Source organism: Terrapene carolina, unplaced genomic scaffold (genome assembly GCF_002925995.2).
Source record: "Terrapene carolina triunguis isolate 2854851 unplaced genomic scaffold, T_m_triunguis-2.0 Scaffold62, whole genome shotgun sequence".
NCBI classification, from domain to species: Eukaryota; Metazoa; Chordata; order Testudines; family Emydidae; genus Terrapene; species Terrapene triunguis.
In genome coordinates this window covers 48,396,743-48,414,162 of record NW_020664413.1, presented here as the reverse complement: position 1 = coordinate 48,414,162, position 17,420 = coordinate 48,396,743, and the positions used below count along the sequence as shown (strand labels likewise).

Below are 17,420 nucleotides of genomic sequence, written 5' to 3'. Positions count from 1 at the left end.
GTATTGTGTGAGAGAGAATCAGTTGGGAGGAAGGGCAGAGAGTGCAGATCCAGAAATGGGATGGAGAGATGAAGAGAAAAAATGGTAAAGGATGAAGCGACAATGCAGTTTCATATAATCTATACATTTGGAGTTATCCTAGAATGATACTTCCAGGACAAACTCTGCCTTAAACCTTATTCCATTTGCAGTCAGCAATTCAATAAATAACCTTATTTGTTCAATAGGAAAGGCATAAATATCCAAGATACAATCTACAAAAGGAAAAAGTGCTCTTAAAAAAGGGAAAGAGAAAAGGTTACTATCTTACAGAAAGTGGATATTGTCCAGTACCAGCCTTGGTATCATAGGAGTCATACTGAGGAGAAAAACTCTGCAACAGAAATATCAAAACAAGAGAGTCCATTATAAATCAAATCAGGCAATATACACACTTCATATGGCACACTGTATTGGAAATAACTCATTTATATAAGCTGTTTAGCAATGTTCTAACAATTACAATTCTGCACGTTTCAAAAGTCATCCCAAATGGAAGCCCTTATTGCATCTTTCTTTGCGCCCAGCCTGGTGATCAGAATTACTTTAGCTGCCTATACAGCTGACCCTGTACTGTACTACAGATCTGCCTGCTCTGAGGAAACCAACTGCCTTTCTCCATTCTCTCTTCTCTTATCCCCAGGCAAGATGTTATCAGGTAACATCTTACCAGAGCACGGGTCACTCCTTTTGATCTTGTTCCCAAGTTTCCTCTTGAAACCACATCTCTATTGGCCTAGTCCAACCCCACTGAAGTCAATAGGAGACTTTTCCATAGAGGTCAAAGGAAGCTGGATTTTGTTTATAATCCAGACTCAAGAGAAATCACAGCTCACATCTGAACTATTGCTAATGCCAGCACTAATTGGGTATATCCTCTGATCCCCTTGGGAATAATAATACCATAATGGCACCCATAGATATCCCTAAGTGGGCACTCAGAGAGCAAGAGGAATATCACTTTGTCAATCTAGATGTATGTGTCTGGAAGGAGGAACATGGATATATATGTTCCACAGAGGTCTATCAAGGACCCCATATCTGCCATAATAGCGATCAGGGCAAGTGTCATTATAATCTGGAACCCCATCAAGACAACCAGTCTCAGGTCGTTGTGATCAACAGTAATTGTTTGCGTATAAGAAGTTTTTGTAGGAAGTTCCTTGTGAACTTCTTTTACCCTGTTGAAAATTATCCAAATGTGAATCTCTATCTATGTTTTGCACTTGTTGTACAAGGATGCAACACTATGTTTACATCTGAGAAGTTAAATGTGCAAACCATCACTAAAGACTATCAACTGTATAGACTTGTTGATCCTATGAACATAGGGGTCAACCTCGATGCACTACAGCAATTAATACAGCATCCAGAATTAGAAGCCTTAGTAAAAGACCTGGAAAAGGAGGGCAAGAGTTTACTGATATCAGTGCATCACTCCACTGCACAGATTGAGCGAGTGTTAAAAAGAGTGGTAAAAAGTTCAAATTTTGCTGCATCCTTTTCTGGTTATTTTGATTATTCAAGGTCTTACCCTTATCCTTGTTTTCATGGTGATAGGATGGGTAAAGTTAAAGCTTAGAAAGATAGCTAACAAGTCTAGATTCTCCAGAGTACCTGTCGCTTGAGCAATACAGGTGTGAAGACAGTTATTTGAAATCAATAACATCTTCAAGGAGGGGAAATGTTAGGTAAAATCTGTTTCTGACCTGTTTTATGTACTGTCCATCCTGGATTTGTAAAAGGACAGTTAAGACTTCATCTTGGATACCCTTCTCTTCAGATGATTTAGTGCCCTTTCAGCCTTTTTCAAATTAAGGCGGGAAAAGGTCAGGGCAGTTAGAGTCATGTGACAGCCATAATCTGCCTAGCAACCGCAGGTTATTTAGTGAGTGGCAGGCCTGTCACTCAGGGCTGTCCATCTGAGTGGCAGCCAGTGTCCCACTCAGTTCAGCTAGCTGCCAGGAGCCCCAGAGGGACCAGGACTCATAGGATTTTGGATTCTTGGTTTCTATTAATATACTTGCACTCATCTGCTACACACCATTAGTGAGCACATACTTGCACTGGACTACGAGGTCAAGCAGAGACTGCGTGGGCAAGCACCGAAGACCTATCTGAGGGAGAAGATCTGCCCAAGAGGGAGAAGACCTGCCCAGAGGACCTGTCTAGAGGGAGAAGAATACCCAGTTCCTGAGTTCCTGTTTGGTGTCCAGTGCCCCCGATTTTCACCACTATCCCTGTCGGTTTTTATCATTGTGTCCCTGTCTTCAGGATATGATATTGTAATAGTTTTTGTAGTTTTCCTCTGTTTTACATCCATAGGTTAAGGGGGTTCAAGGGCTCTGAGCTTCATGCTCTGGTAACTGTTAACAACTGAGTGTGTCTTGCTTATGTTGTTTATTGTCTGAAGCGGGGATCCTTGTCTAGTTTACTGACTAGTGGCATAATAAATATTTGTGTGTTACATCTTATTCTGTCTCTGTCTTAATAAATCACACAATGATAGATGCGGGGGGGAGGTGGGATCTACAGACAGCCCATCTTCTGATCTGTGTATACCAGGGGTCTCAAACTTGTGGCCCGCGAGCCATCTGCGGCCCACGAACCTCCCCAATGTGGTCCGCGGGGCTCCAGCAGTTTTGGGGCCAGCTCTCTCCATTGGCTCCACCTGCCGCTCCTGGGCGTTCCTCCCACAGGCGATTTAAAATGGCCCGGGGCCCCAGCAGTACAGCGGAGCTGAGTGGTGTCTGCCTGTTCGCTCCACATGTCTGGCGGCCCCTCCCTGTGGAGTTTTTTTTGGGGGGGGCGGAGTTTTGGGGGTGGATGGGTTCTGGGCAGCATGGACATTATTGGCCCGCTGGGAGGAATTGAGGACTGGCCCTGGCCTTAAGGTAAATTGAGTTTGAGACCCCTGGTGTAGACCATAGTTAATCTGTTTTGGGCTAACAGTGCCAGCTCATCTCTGCTGGCTGGTGTTTTGAGGGTAGGAGGAAGAATCAAGATTTTTCCACTCCCTACCCATCTGTAGAGCCCATCCATGTCAGAACAGAAGTATCAGCCCTACTCAGGCTAGCCTTCCTGCTGCACAGAGACCCATATGACACAGGTAGGGTGAACATTGGAATAAATATATTCCACCCTACATGTAGGGCGGGTGACAGTTTCACCCTTAGAGCTTATAAGCAACACCTTCAGAGCTAAATGTAATAATTATGACTTACTCCTCCATTTATAGAGGGACACGACTGACAGACCCCAGGCTGGCCAGGAGAGCCGGGACTGCCTGGGAGTCCAGGGGAGCCAGGTGATCCATGAGTTCCAGGAGAACCCTAGAAAGTTCAAAATAGACAAGAGTTAATATTTGTATTTGTCTTTCAATATGTTGCTATCTGGTGCATCACGGACCAAATCCTGCCCAGGCTGAAGTTAACAGATGTAAAATCTGGCCCCATATGATAGTGCATATTGTAAAAGAGATTTTTTTTCTATTAAATGTGAATAAAGTTTACAGTTCAAATAAGTAGAGAAGAGGAAGTACAAAAATACATACAAGGAAAAACATCTTTGCCTGTTGAGCCTGATTATAAGTGACTGGCTTGTACACGCTAGAAATATTCAAAAATAGATTGACATAGTTCCATATAAAAAGGAACACTGTTAATGAAGCACAGAAGGATTCTTTCTACTGTGCAGAAACATTCTTAAAAAGATTACAAATTTATATACACTTTGGGCCAAATTTTCCTTTCTCCTCTCTGTTTCTACTGATATAAATCCGGAGTAACTCTGCTGAAGCAAATGGGATTATCCTGAATTTACATTATGAGCAGATTTTGGCCAACAGAGTCCAATAATCTTAGGGCCCAATCCTCCATGATGAAGATATAAACGTGAGTTGAGGTTTCTCACCAGCTTGCATGAGACACAGAGCACTTTGCAGTATTTGGCCCTTTGTGATTTTAAATTTATTTGAAGAATCTGATATCACTTACCGGCTCTCCCTTTTGGCCTTTGACAACATTATTATTGATAGGAGTTCTAGTAGTCTAGAAAAACAAAACAATAAAACATACAAAGGAATCAAACCTAGTATTGATAAAGTGCAGCATATTTAACAGGTAGGAAAAACTGTTTAAACAACAATGGAAATACAGCTGTACTAAACTAAATTGGTCATTTCCACATCAACATTTAAAACTATGTTTCTACTGCCAAATGAAGGAGCATCCATCATGTGACATACCCTTGGCCATTCTTGACACAGGTGCTGTGGGTGAAATCCTGACCTATTGAAGTCAATGTGAGCTTTGCCATTGACTGCAGTGGGGCCAGGATTTTACCCTGTGTGCTTTCACTATGGAGATGCATGGGGAATATATTTCTTGTTTCCTTCCAATCCATTAAATTCACATATCAATAACAGACAAACCTTTTCAGCCTCATTTCCCAGAAAAAAAGTGTTTATTTGACTTTCAACACATAATTATCGGTGACCCTCAACATCCTCAGATGCTGATTATTGGCCTCTTTGTTAGTGCTATTTCTAACTGTAGCAGTGGATGTTGATCTGAATCTTAGACTTTACAGAGTGAAGTTTCATTATGCCCAATCCTGACCCACAGTAGCCTTATGACTCATGTATAGAGCAGAAGGGGGGTTGATGGAAGCCTCCTACAGCTCCCTTATGGTCCAAAGCCACAGAGCTAATCAAATAGGGCTCAAACTTAGGAGCTTCAGTACAAAAACTGCAAGCTTCAACCACTGGAGCCAAAGAAGAACTCAAGATGAGAAAGTAGAAAGCCGTGTAATTGCTGGAGCCAGCCATTCTTTAAACATTTTAAGACAGCCTACACTTGGAATCAGCGGAAATCTCATGATAAAGTCCAATTAAATGTCTGCATAAGACACTTTCTGCCTTCATTCACACCCTTGTGCAAACCCACTTGCTTTCATGGCGTTATACATGTTGTAAGCCAGGGCATAATATGTCCCTATATATTAAAGTAATCGTTGTCTGCTTTCTTTCTCCCCTTGCCTTGGGACGCTAATCTAAAATGAATATCCAAATGTTATGTATGCACAACCCTCAATAATTCATTTTACTAATTTAAGGGCCCATTCCTTTAATTCCTACCCAGAAAATACTTGATTGCATTCAGCAGTTTTTCTTGAGCCAGAAATTTAGGATGAGGCTCTACACAATTATTACTGATTGTAATAAAAACCTGCAAAACTATTAAATTTATCAGCTCAAGCTGATTAAACTGTTGTTGTTTCTGCTTTTAAATAATGTTGTCTTCTAAACATGGGTTCATGATAAGTTAAATAAGTTAAATGACTGACCTCTCATTTACACTAGTAAATCAGTAACAGCAGCACTAAAGAAAATGGAGTTACTGTACAATCATGTAAGATTGGTGTGAGAAGCAAATTAGGCCTACAATATTTACATGGTGCTATAAATAGTGCTTAGTTTAGTTAGTTTGCACACTTAGGCTTTGTTTGATTTCATGCATGTAAACTGAGCATTATGTCAGAAATAGGTTGTTTGCAGAACTTCTGTGCATCAGAGTATTGGTGGTTGACTCTCAAAAGATTCTGAAGTTTTGTTTGATATGAGTGACAGAGAAATGGGCCTGAATCAAAGCCCTGCATCTGAACATCACCACTCGCTGTGAAGATTTCAGTCTGGATCTAGATCTGGATCTGGATCTGAGCTTTGTGGCTGGCAAGTGTTATTAGAACGTGTTGAACCTGAACTCTGGATCCTAACAACACTGAACTTTGGGAAAGTTACAGCCCAAATTTTGTGGCTCTGCTTTATTACTAATAAGCACCTACCATTTCATTCCTTCTCTGAAGTTGATCTGAACTAGATTTGTGGGAGGGGGGGTGGGCAGGGTCAGCCCCTCCACCCCAGATTTGCTGCTTAGCTTGTACTGAGCATACTCACATGGACTGAGCATACTCGTAACACTGCTGAAGCTGGCTGCCCTCACTCCGCCCCTTCCCCCCCACTATTGGCAGGCATGGGTTGCCTCTGATCAGAACCTTCTGCGTTTGTAAAATTAAGCAAGAATTCTTGTGAGAAAAACCTTCTTATGAGGTTACTGGAACTTCTTGCTTTCAGTGGATGGAATATATGGCAAGAACAACATTTCCACTGTATTTTATCATCATTTCTGGTTCCAATCCTCTGCTAGGATCAGGAAATACAGAGATGCAAGAAAAGGAAAAGTAACGGGGAGAAAGGATTTTTGAACTTTATTAAAGGGTTGGTTAAGTTTTAGTGAAGGTTTAGGTTAGTTCTGATTTCATCCAAAGTGGTTTGCCCATCCTTAACAGTTATTAGATATTAAAGGCTTTACGCTGAATAAAGAGTACTTAAAATACATAAGTATGGATGGATGGACAAATGATTTGGGTAAATGTGGATCAAGGACAATTCATGTCTCAAAGAAACAGATTACACTTACAGGTTCACGAGTTGTTGTTACCCGTGGACAAACAGGGCAACACTCTCCAAATGGAATCTCTGGGTTGGGACAGTCTGCTATATCTTGATCATCACAGATGATGTCATCACAGAGAACAGATCCTGAGTCGCACACACAGATTTGGCATGGTTCTGGTTTCCAAACATCCCTGTCAGCGTACACTTGCCCAAGATGTGTACATGCCCCTATAACTGGAAAAGGAATGAAAGAAAATGTAAGATGTGTAGCAACCACCAATGCTCAATAATACTTCAAATGGGATTTTGAAAATGAAACTGAAACCTGGAGGTTTTATTTTAAACATGTCTCATTAATGACAAGGGCCAAATTCTCCTCTCCTCCAACCACCCTAGAGATCTGCTTTGGGAAATGCACAGTCTGCACTAGATCTCCAGGTGATAATCCCACTGACATCAATGGAAGCTCTATGGGCCTGATCCAAAGCCAACTGAAATCATTCAGAGTCTATTGACTTCAGTAGCCTTTGGATCAGGTCCCCCGGGCAGAATGATTGTATAATCTGCAATAGAGCGCCACAGCACCAATAAATAGGCGAATGGGTCCAAAGTGTTAAACTATTCACTTTAGTGCACGTGCGCACACATGCATACACAAAGATCTACAGTAAAAAGAAAAAACTCTCTAGTCTCCACACACATTGAAAATGACGTACAGTCCACAGACTGGTTTAACGCACTTGGCAGGTTGGGTTCGGGAGAGCTTTTAAAATGAATATCCATGTTCACTATAGCAAATAAGTGAAACTTTCTTTAGTTCCAGGAAAGTTTATCTATGGAAAAAACAAGGAACATTTTTGCTTTAAAAATGGAGTTTCTTGCTTTAAAAACTGTTCAGGTCGTTCACAGTCTTTCCAAGACCAAGTCATTTCACAAATACAAAAAGAAGTTAATTATCTGTCTGTGTACTGATACAGTCCCTGTAATTGTAGTATCTGAAGAGATTCTTGGTTACAAATTATGCACATAGCTTTAGTCATAATATTCTGTCAACAACATAGAAAACCCACCTGGACATCCCTGACAGTGACCTAAGGTATTTCATTTTATTTATTTTCTGTAATGGTTGCCCTCAAGTATTGTTACAGCAAAAGCTTGTCTGCTTTTGCCTTGGATCCCCTATTTTCAATAACAACTTTCCGTACTTATTTAGCGCTACATTTTTCACAAATCCAAACTAACCCCACATAACCATTTTAAATTTTAATCAATATAAAAAGTGTGTGTGTATACATAACTTTACCAGTATTCATCACCCTCTTATGCTACTTTCTCAATAGATTTTATAAGAACTCCAGATATATTTTTAAACATATATTTCATAGGTGTGCCCTTGAAGTACCACTGATGTCACATGGGCAACTTAGAATAGCATCAAATGTCTCAGTGGTTCTACTCATAGAGTACAAGACTGAGCCAGAGTTTATGTCAACTTCTATCCCTACCCCATCTGCCCTCTCTCTTTCCTCCAAACCTCTACATCCTGGCTTGCATCCCAGTGTACTCTCTGTTCTCCATTACTGCCCACGCACCTTGATCTGTCTCTCCTCCCTCCAGTTCCTGTCTGGAGTTTCTCTTTCCCTCCCATGCATTTTTGCCACTCCCATAGTCAGGGCCGGCTCTAGGCACCAGCGCTCCAAGCACGTGCTTGGGGCGGCACTTTCCAAGGGGCGGCACTCCGGCTCCATTTTTTTTTTGCTTGGGACACAAAAAGCCAGGAGCTGGCCCTGAGCGGAGGTGAGCTGCAGCCGTGGGGGGCGCAGGGAGGGCCACAGGAAGTAACCCTGGGGGGGCAGAGGAACCGTTCCCCCCCAGCTCAACTCCGCCTCCTCCCCCGAGTGCGCCGCCGCTCCACTTCTCTGCCAGGGAGGGAGGGCTAGGAGAGGAAATGCGGCGCGCCCGGGGGAGGAGGCAGGGCTGGGGATTTAGGGAAGGAGTTGGAATGGGGCGGGGAAGGGGCGGAGTTGGGGCGGGGCCAGGGGGCGCGGGAAAATTTTTTTGCTTGGGGCGGCAAAAAACTTGGAACCGGCCCTGCCCATAATTCATTCTCACTGCTCCCTCCATCTTCCTTGATGTCCGTCTTCCTCCCTCTTATTCTTGTCTCCATAGTTTCTTTCTACCCCATATTCCTTCTGCTTTCTCACTCCCCTCCATTCCCATGCCTTCTCCTCTCAGACGCCCTGCCTTCTATTGACTGACACTCCTGGTCTCTTTCTCATCTGCATTCCTCCTATGACTGGTCCCTCCCCATTTCATTCCCTCTTATGCCTCTAGTCTTCCTGCCTCCATCTGTCCACCTCCCTTTCCCGCCCCCCCAATCTCCTCCACAAACTCTTCTTTCTTTCCCTATCCTCTCCAGATGTCTTACTCCCTTCCCCTCCCTTACTACCACCCCAGTCTCTCCCCTCTGTCAGCCATGAAGTTCCTCTCTTCCTGCTTCCCTCTTGTCTGTTCTAATACACAAAGCAGTGCACTGTTTTTCAGGTACACAGTGTCACTTGCAGGCTGTGCTGCTAACTTCAGAGGATGGGGTTTGTAGGAAGGAACCAAAATCTTCTGGGCTGGTTGAATGAGGAGCTACCACCTGAATCCTGCCTTTGCTGCTCTTTGTGTTTTTCATAGGAGCCTACATTTCACTGAAAGTCAATAGGTCTTAGATGCCTAGTGCCCAAGTCACTTCTGAAAATTGGACTTTTGAAAAAATTACCTTCACCCTTTAGCTCAAGTGGTGCAGAAACTCATGCTCTTAGTGCGGAAGAGCTTGGTCTCAAATCCCATTGTTGCAAGCAAATAGCATCAAACAGAATTGAATATATTATATTAAATAGAATATATTTCAGAACTGTCCACAAGTCATCAGATGTTGCAGGAAGCTACAAAGGCTGGAGCAGATGATTTTGATTCAACAGTAACATTACAGATTTACATCTGAATCCCCTTGGGCTCACAGTAAAGCAGGATTCAAGCACAGTTGTATTCTTTTTTTAAGTGACGGCACTGATACAATGCAAGTTTTTCCTGCAATCACGAACTTTACTGATTACAGATAAAGGCAGATGCAAACTGGAAGCATTTATCAAACATAAACATTAAGGCAAACATAATGTGTTTTTTTTGTAGTGGCCATGGGGTTATTGAGGCAAAAACTCTTATTATTGTTAACATCTTTCATTAGGACTTTAAGCACTAATAATAGCATTGATCAAGGACCTAAGTGTCTTAGGTGCCTGGCAAATTTCCAAGTCAAGTGAGATCCTGGTCAGAGTATCAGTAGTGTTCCTGTGCCCTGCAGAAGAGCGCTTCCTTGTGGTTGAGCAGGAGCTCCCAGTCTCTTCATACCAATCAGCTGTTCTCATCTGGTGGCAGATATTACTTCTCTTATTGGCTAAGAACAGTTGAGAGGCCAGATGAACCGAGCGAACAAGGTGGCTAAGGGAGGGAAGCCCTCTCCTCTTTGGGCCATGATAAGCCCTAGTTGGAAAGATGTTGATGTGGGATGCTTCTCTGCTTAAGGAGGAGTGAGAATTTTCAGATTATTATTTGAGCTACCATGAACATGGTACTGGGGCTACTATCTGGACAGGGGCATTCTTGATGTGTTATTTCAGGGTGGAAGTTAAATTTTTCTGAGTCTTAAATTATTATTTACAGATAGCTATATCATTTCATGAGCTGGTTATTACCTCCACCTCTCCCAGCTCAGTAGCTCCTTTTCTCCCCAGTTTTACTTTTCCTAGTGAAACCTATGCCTGAGCATCAGGAATGTCACAGCATCAGGGATGTTCAACTTCTGTTACTGTGCATTGCTCTGTCCATTGTCTGTTAGATTTGCCTACTTTCATCCCCGGCCCTCCCCACTTAGGCATCTTGTTGGCTGAATTTAAAGCTACCTGAGCACTACCTCGCAAAATCCCCAAAATAAAACAAAAAAGTACAGTGGAGTCGCATCATAGGCGCATTTAACGTATGCGATTTTAACTATATGGACTCGGCAAAACAAAACAAAAAAGAGAAAAATAACAATTTAAATACTGTACCTGTAGTGCGGGCGATTCCGCCCGCCATTCCACTCAATGAGCGTTTGACTATACGTGATTTTCGCCTTACATGCTGACTTTAGAACCTAACTCCCGCGTAAGATGCGACTCCCCTTAAGCAATTGCTTGAATTCTCTCGTCTCACAGAAGAAATCCAAGATGGCCACTTTGCTTTAGTTTTAAACAGCTCTTTTGAGCATTATATATAGCTAAAGAAGTTTTTTTGTTCCAGGCTTCTAAAATGGCTGCCTGGATTCCCACATCTAACATTGTAGAAGTCAGTTCTGTCAGGACATTACACCCAGTCACAAGGGGGAAAAACTGGTATTCTCTTAGCTAATTGCTGAATGTTTCCATAAGAAATGTTTTCTGTACTTTGATAAATGAGCTCATTCATAATTGGTTGTTAATGAAAAAAAACAAAACATTTGCCAGGGGGCAATGGTGAACTTGTTGCTTTCTCAGAAGACGACTGGCTGACAACATTTCCTCACTAGGCAACGGTTAAAGTGTGTTTTAAAATCAAGAAGAGTAGCATTCTGTAATGAAAGCCATCCTACAGTATTACTAATGACTCATGCAAAGGGGCTCAGGGATGCCTCTGCTGAGTGCTCCTGAGGTCAAGCAGGTGGGTCTGACGTGTGTGTGTGTGTGCGTGTGCTGTCTGGAGGAACAATGCCCAAATGAGGAACACCCCCCCCCCGCTCCCCCACCCCCGGCACCAGGGAGAGCAGAGTGAGGGGGATAGCAAGATCTGCCCCATAGCACAGCCTGGTGGGCATAGAGAGCAGAGGCATACTCCCCTCCAGAGCTACTCACCCCATCTTTATAACTCCTTCTCTGTAGCTAAAGTATCTGCTTCCTATGCCACCTTGCTGTGGGAAGGGAATGGGCCCTTTCTCTTACTCTAGTTCACTTATCCATAGCTAAAGAACATCATGCTGGCGAGTGCATGTGCGCCATTGTGAGTGTATAAATGTGTACATATTTGTGCATGAGCATATATACATGCATGCACACACATTTATATATATATAAAATATAAAACTAAGCATTTTAAAATGTCTTTGTTGACTTCCCTTTTTTAAGGTTGAGATTTTCAGCTCCAAATATCCCTATTTGTCTGCTTTTTGCGAACTGCAGCTTGTCTTTAACTACAATTGCTCAAGAATATCACTTTCATATTCTCCAGAAAGTTAAGTGCAAGGATTCACATTTTCACAGTTCCAGGTTTTCTCAAATCCTATTACATCAACATAGTTTTGTTACTTTCTTGTCCGAAATGTATAAGGCTTGCTCCCGTTCCCATTGAACTTAATGGTACAGCTCCAGTGGGGAGCAGGATAGGGCCCATAGTTAGCATAGCCTACCACTGTTGGTGGAAAAATCCCTGTTTTCCAGTCCGCTATTCTCAACGGCTATCACAAAATAGGACCTTGTCTCAAAGCACAATTTTTCATAATTAGTAAAACATGGTTTTCATTTTTTTCCTCCATGAAATTAAATTGTATCAATGAAAATCAAAGGCATTTCAATTGTCTGATAAAATGACTGAGATAATTTAATGGTAATAAATAAACCTGATTTCACTAAACAGTCTTGTAATATTGTCATTCTTTTATTTTACAGTAGATGGCATCATTTAACAGAAAGAAGACTAGAATACACAGACATCTGGCTATAATGACTTTCGTACTTGCTTCTAACTTTCTGGATTTCATTAAATCAGTTAAGAAATAAGCTGAAAGAACTGCAGAACAAATCGTTGAGGCTTTTGGCAGAATTAAAGTATTAAATAGGTTTTCCAGAGGAAAATTACATCTGGGTTGATTTAGCCTGCTCAAGACACCCCCTTGATACTCAGATGTAGATCTGTGTGTCAGCATGCTATGACATAATGCATCATCCATTACACATAAAGACTAAAAGACAGCTCCAGAATAGTCTGGAAAGCTGATCTGTGCTAAAACATTCACAAGTGATACATAGAAATAATAGGGATATAAAAAAGGCTGACTCGTCTAGTTCTAAACTTGTGGCTAAAATAGTCAAATATTTGCCTTAACCAGATATTCTTGCTGGTTCCTACTTGTTTATATAAAGACTAAGATTTCATAAAGTATCAAGAACAAATAGCCAATAGATCAAACCTGATCCCAGTTCTCAAAGCACTAGTTGTAATGGCTTCTTTGAGAATGACTGTGATGGCTTGCCAGCATTTGTGTAAATAAATAATAAATCCTTGAACATCTGCAAGACATTTTACAAAATATAAATAGCTTTCTGTTGTAAAATTTATGTACCGTCAGAGTTTTTGTGCAACATTCCCTAAGTGTTCAGATCTTAAAGATTTCCTAAAGGCAGGCTTTCCCCCAGCACTGAAATCACAACATGTTATCCTGTCTCATACATTGGTTCTGAGTTGGACTCCAAAATTCCTATTTGCTAACCAGGCTAGCAACAGGGTGGAGGCAGAACACGCAGTGTTGACAGGAAATACATCATGTTGCTCTGAAAGGACTCAATCTGGCTGATATATGAATGGGTTCAGATAACTGCAGTAGGAAAGCATATCTGGACATCCTCTTATGGAGGGAGGACAGCTGTGACATGGGATATAATCCTGATTTCACTGAGATAAATGGGAATTTTGCTATTGAATTCAATGGCCTCAGGAACTGGCCTGTCATGTCGTCATTTTTTGCTTTACATTTGCTCAGACACCATGATCCTCAGCTAACCACATATATATGAAAGGGGGGAAAGATCTACATTTACTCTCCAAAACCACAGACCTTCTTCTCTTTGGATGAAGTGAAATCTCCAGTAGCTGCATTAGTAGCAGGATTTATAACTTGTTTTCAGACCAGCTACTAGAGGGTGAGAAAACCAAGAACATCTGACAGATGTGATTCCATCCCTCCAAGTTCAACCCAAGGTTCCCCTATAGTCTTAAACACAAGCTGCTGATCTGAGTGAAAAGCTGAGTTTCTGTGTAATCACAGTTGTATTAACTGGAGTTAGCTAAGGTGGGTCAGTAAACCCAAGTTAAGAACACATCCTTTTTTTTTTTTTTTTTTTTCAGTGAAGATATACTTGTAGAGGGCAGTCGTCCATGTACACAAAAGCCAGTACCTTACATAAGGGCTTTCAATCGTGGGTGGGGAAACTAAAATGAAAAAGTCTATTCTGTTAGGTCTGATCCAAAGCTGTCTGAAGTCAATGAGAACCTTTCCTACTACTTTAAGGGGAGTTAGATTGAGGCCATAAACTGGGGAAGATTTTCATAGCACCTAGGGGATTTAGGAGTACAAGACCCTTTGACTTTCAATGGGACATTTGCTCCTAAATTACTTGGACCTGATCCAAACCCCACTGAAGTCAAGGAGAGTCTTTCCAATGACTTCAACGGACTTTGGGTCAGGGCCCTCAGATGCTTTTGAAATCTCCCCTTAAGTGTTTGTAATCTATGCTTTCTTATTTCTCACCTATTTTGGGACACTAAACCTAAATCTAATCTACACACTATTTAAAGTAGCTAATTCTAACAGTGCTTTAATAATTCTTTTTAAATGCTCTATTTATTAGGTATTTCCTCAATGTAAAACAATGTTGATTGAAAATGTGGATAAAGTAGAAAGGAAAGAAGTTGTTTAATATAGAGGGAAGATTTTGTAGTTCCTTTTTGTTCTGGAATAGATTTATGGGAACATTAACAAGTTTTACCATCCCAGCTTTTGAAACAGCATTCCTTTCCACTTACTGAACAGAAAAGCAGAATGCCAAAATGCCTACCTTGTAGCAAATGGTATGGACTCTCTGACTGTTATGATGAGGATGTTTATAAGAAAAGCAAACATGATCATTCCATACTAAGATCAGTAATGGAAACAAATGGGCTCTCATAATGAACTCATTGGCTTGCTGGGCCAAAAATTTGAGCTGTTTGGAACTTTGTGCAATTGGATAAGTGCTAAGTACAGGAGAAGTTTGAAACACTTTCTGCTTCATAGGATTTATATCTAGAGATGGAGAAATAAGCAGAGAAATATTTTAACTAGATGGGATTTTTTAAAAAAAAGAGCTACAGACATTGTCTCAACTTTAATTGCCCTCAAATGGTCATCTTCTATAACTAATTTAATCCATTTTGATAAGCCATGTTTCTCCCAAGTATACAAGTGGACATGCTATAACAGTTGCAGTGGGGATGTGCTTCATAGTGGGGAATTGTTTAAAGCATAGGGTTGGGAGTTGTAGATTCTGCCACAAACTGTCCGTGTGACCTTGGGCAATTCACTTAGGCTGGGATTTTTGAAGGGGCTAAGAGGTTAGCATGTCTTTGAACTCTGTAGGATGTGTAGCACATAGATACACATTAACATTTGCAATAGTAACGATAGGCCTTCTGACAGTTCACATATAAGAGTTCACAGAAATCAGTTTTTGTTGTGAGAAGAATAAAGAATTGAGGGCCTAATCCTATACAAGTAAGTCCAAGCACACTGCATACATTGGCTATGCAGTCCTAAGGGGAGTTATCCCAGTAGGGAAGAGTAAGAAGGAGATCTGCAAACCATCTATAGACAGGAGACAGCACATATCCCTGTCCACGTCACTGTGAGTAGAAGTTATGTGGGAGTTACCCTGCAAAACACTGTTCCAGCACAGAGAAATAGGTGAAACAGATGGTTGGGATTGGAAAAGGGGGAAAATATGGATGGTTGCTTGCCAGCTTTTTCCCTCTTCCCCCCTCCCTGCTGGCCAAGGAAGATTCTTCCTACCAGAGAGGTCCAGGATTAGGCCATTTTCAAAGCCATTTAGATAGTGAAGCGCTAGGAATTGCACACATAGTTAATTAGAGGAGCAATTTCTGAGAGTGCAAAAGAGATGCTGTTTTCAGAAAACTGATGATATAAATAGTATTTTTCCATTGTTTTTCATATTGTACCAGTTACTCATTAATTTAGGATCAGACTGTTCCATCCTCACACACACTGAGCAGCATCTTAATTCTGTAAGTGGTCCCATCGGCTTCAATTGGAGTTTTCACAGAGTAAGGTACAACTTAATATGAGTAAGTGTGGCAGAAGCTGGTCCTAAATTAATGATTAGCTGGTATAGTATATGGGGGGAAAACCCAATCCTCCAATATATAAAGTTGCTATTTATAAGCAATTCTATCATCTATTAATTGTGATCCTACAAGCATGTAGCCTGAAGGAGGATTGCAACCCTACAACTGGTATTTCTCTTCCCTTTCTCTCAGCTAGTAAGGATAATTATATCAAGAAGACATCTGCTTGATGACTAAAGAGTCCATCTGTGCCTGCCCATTATTCCACACTTAAAGGAATAATATTCTTTTTTACAACACAGTCATGATTTCCAGAGCAATAAGTTCTGATGTCATCTTTAGTTCAGCTTACTAGTGAACATTATTAGTTGATTTAGGTCCAGGTTATCCTCATGCGAGAGAACCCCACACCACAGACAAAGGCTACGTCTTCACTACCCGCCGATCCGGCGGGTAGCAATCGGTTTATCGGGGATCGACTTACCGCGTCTCGTGAGGACGCGGTAAAATCGATCCCTGATTGCTCTGCCGTCGACTCCGGAAATCCACCTCGACAAGAGGCGGCAGCGGAGTCGGCGGCAGCGCGGCAGCGGTCGGCTTTCCCCCGTCCTCACCGCCAGGTAAGCCGACCTAAAATACGCAACTTCAGCTACGGTATTCACGTAGCTGAAGTTGCGTATCTTAGGTCGGAACCCCGCTGTAGTGTAGACCTAGCCTAGGAAAATCAATGAGGTTCATCTTGTGGTCTTTCCTTAGAGAATCCCATTGGAACATGAGGGAGGGGGTGGGAAAGGGGTGGGAGGTGGGAAAGGGGCTAATTTCTCAAAGCACACAGTTGTCTTGAGATCCGGGGGGGGGGGGGGGGGGGAGAGTATCTTAGGACACCCACACAAAGCCTTGACAATTGGATGGAGGGCCAATGCATTTTCGTTACTTTCTGGACTTTTCCAAAATGGTACTATTTAGACCTGTGCTGATGGATCCCCTGCCAGCTGCTGTCCTAGCCCCTCACCCCACAACAGAGGTGCACAGTGAGGAGGAGGGGTAGTACAAAATAGTGCTAATGCTGCTGCTATGCCCTCATGAGTTTGAGACGGGACCTTACCTCAGTGAGAAGATTCATACAGCACCCCACTTCCATGACAATGCACAGTGGCGACCAAAGGACATCTATTTGATCAGTGGAAAGAATTGCATATCATGCTATCGTTACTCTTTTCTTCTCTCTCTACTATGAGTTTCCAGGTGCTGTGATATGCCTTTTGTTTGTTAGAAACTCAGATTATTGGCACTTTCATTACCTTTTTCAGTTGTGTTTGGATTAAGAATAGTAAATCTTGTTCTTTGTGTTAAGTAGACTAATGATATCGTTTGTCTCAGTGATAATGTGGTTTAAAACAATTGTGTCTATGTCACTGTATTTAATCTAGCCTTTTTTTGTGATCCAGTCATTATTGCATTTTAACATTCATAGGTGATGTTCTTAATAAAATATCTGATGCTAATTCAGCTATGCATGCAAGACAAGGATCATTCTGAAATAAGGACTATATTCTGCCTGTGATTTTTACACAACAGTCTCACTGGTTTCAATTGGTGTTCAACACTTGAAATGAACACATTGCAAGATTTTCCACTCATTTCTGAACTGATAATGGGGTAAGCACAAAGAAATGATCACGCTGTGCCTTCATTCATAAAGTGAGCATTTCAAACAATAAAATTTACCGTATATACTCGTTCATTAGCC

The 17,420-nt window shown here is 41.7% G+C and overlaps 1 protein-coding gene across 1 annotated transcript in view; it reads right to left on the bottom strand.

Annotated features, from left to right (window-relative positions):
• COL3A1 (collagen type III alpha 1 chain) overlaps positions 1-17,420 on the bottom strand; it is a 70,856-nt gene that overhangs the window by 40,482 nt on the left and 12,954 nt on the right. The window contains exons 2-5 of the mRNA XM_024198087.3: positions 6,519-6,730; positions 4,035-4,088; positions 3,264-3,371; positions 311-373 (exon numbers count right to left, since the gene is read on the bottom strand). Of these exons, the coding sequence (XP_024053855.1) occupies positions 311-373; positions 3,264-3,371; positions 4,035-4,088; positions 6,519-6,730 (437 nt within the window). The remainder of the gene's footprint in view (positions 1-310; positions 374-3,263; positions 3,372-4,034; positions 4,089-6,518; positions 6,731-17,420) is intronic.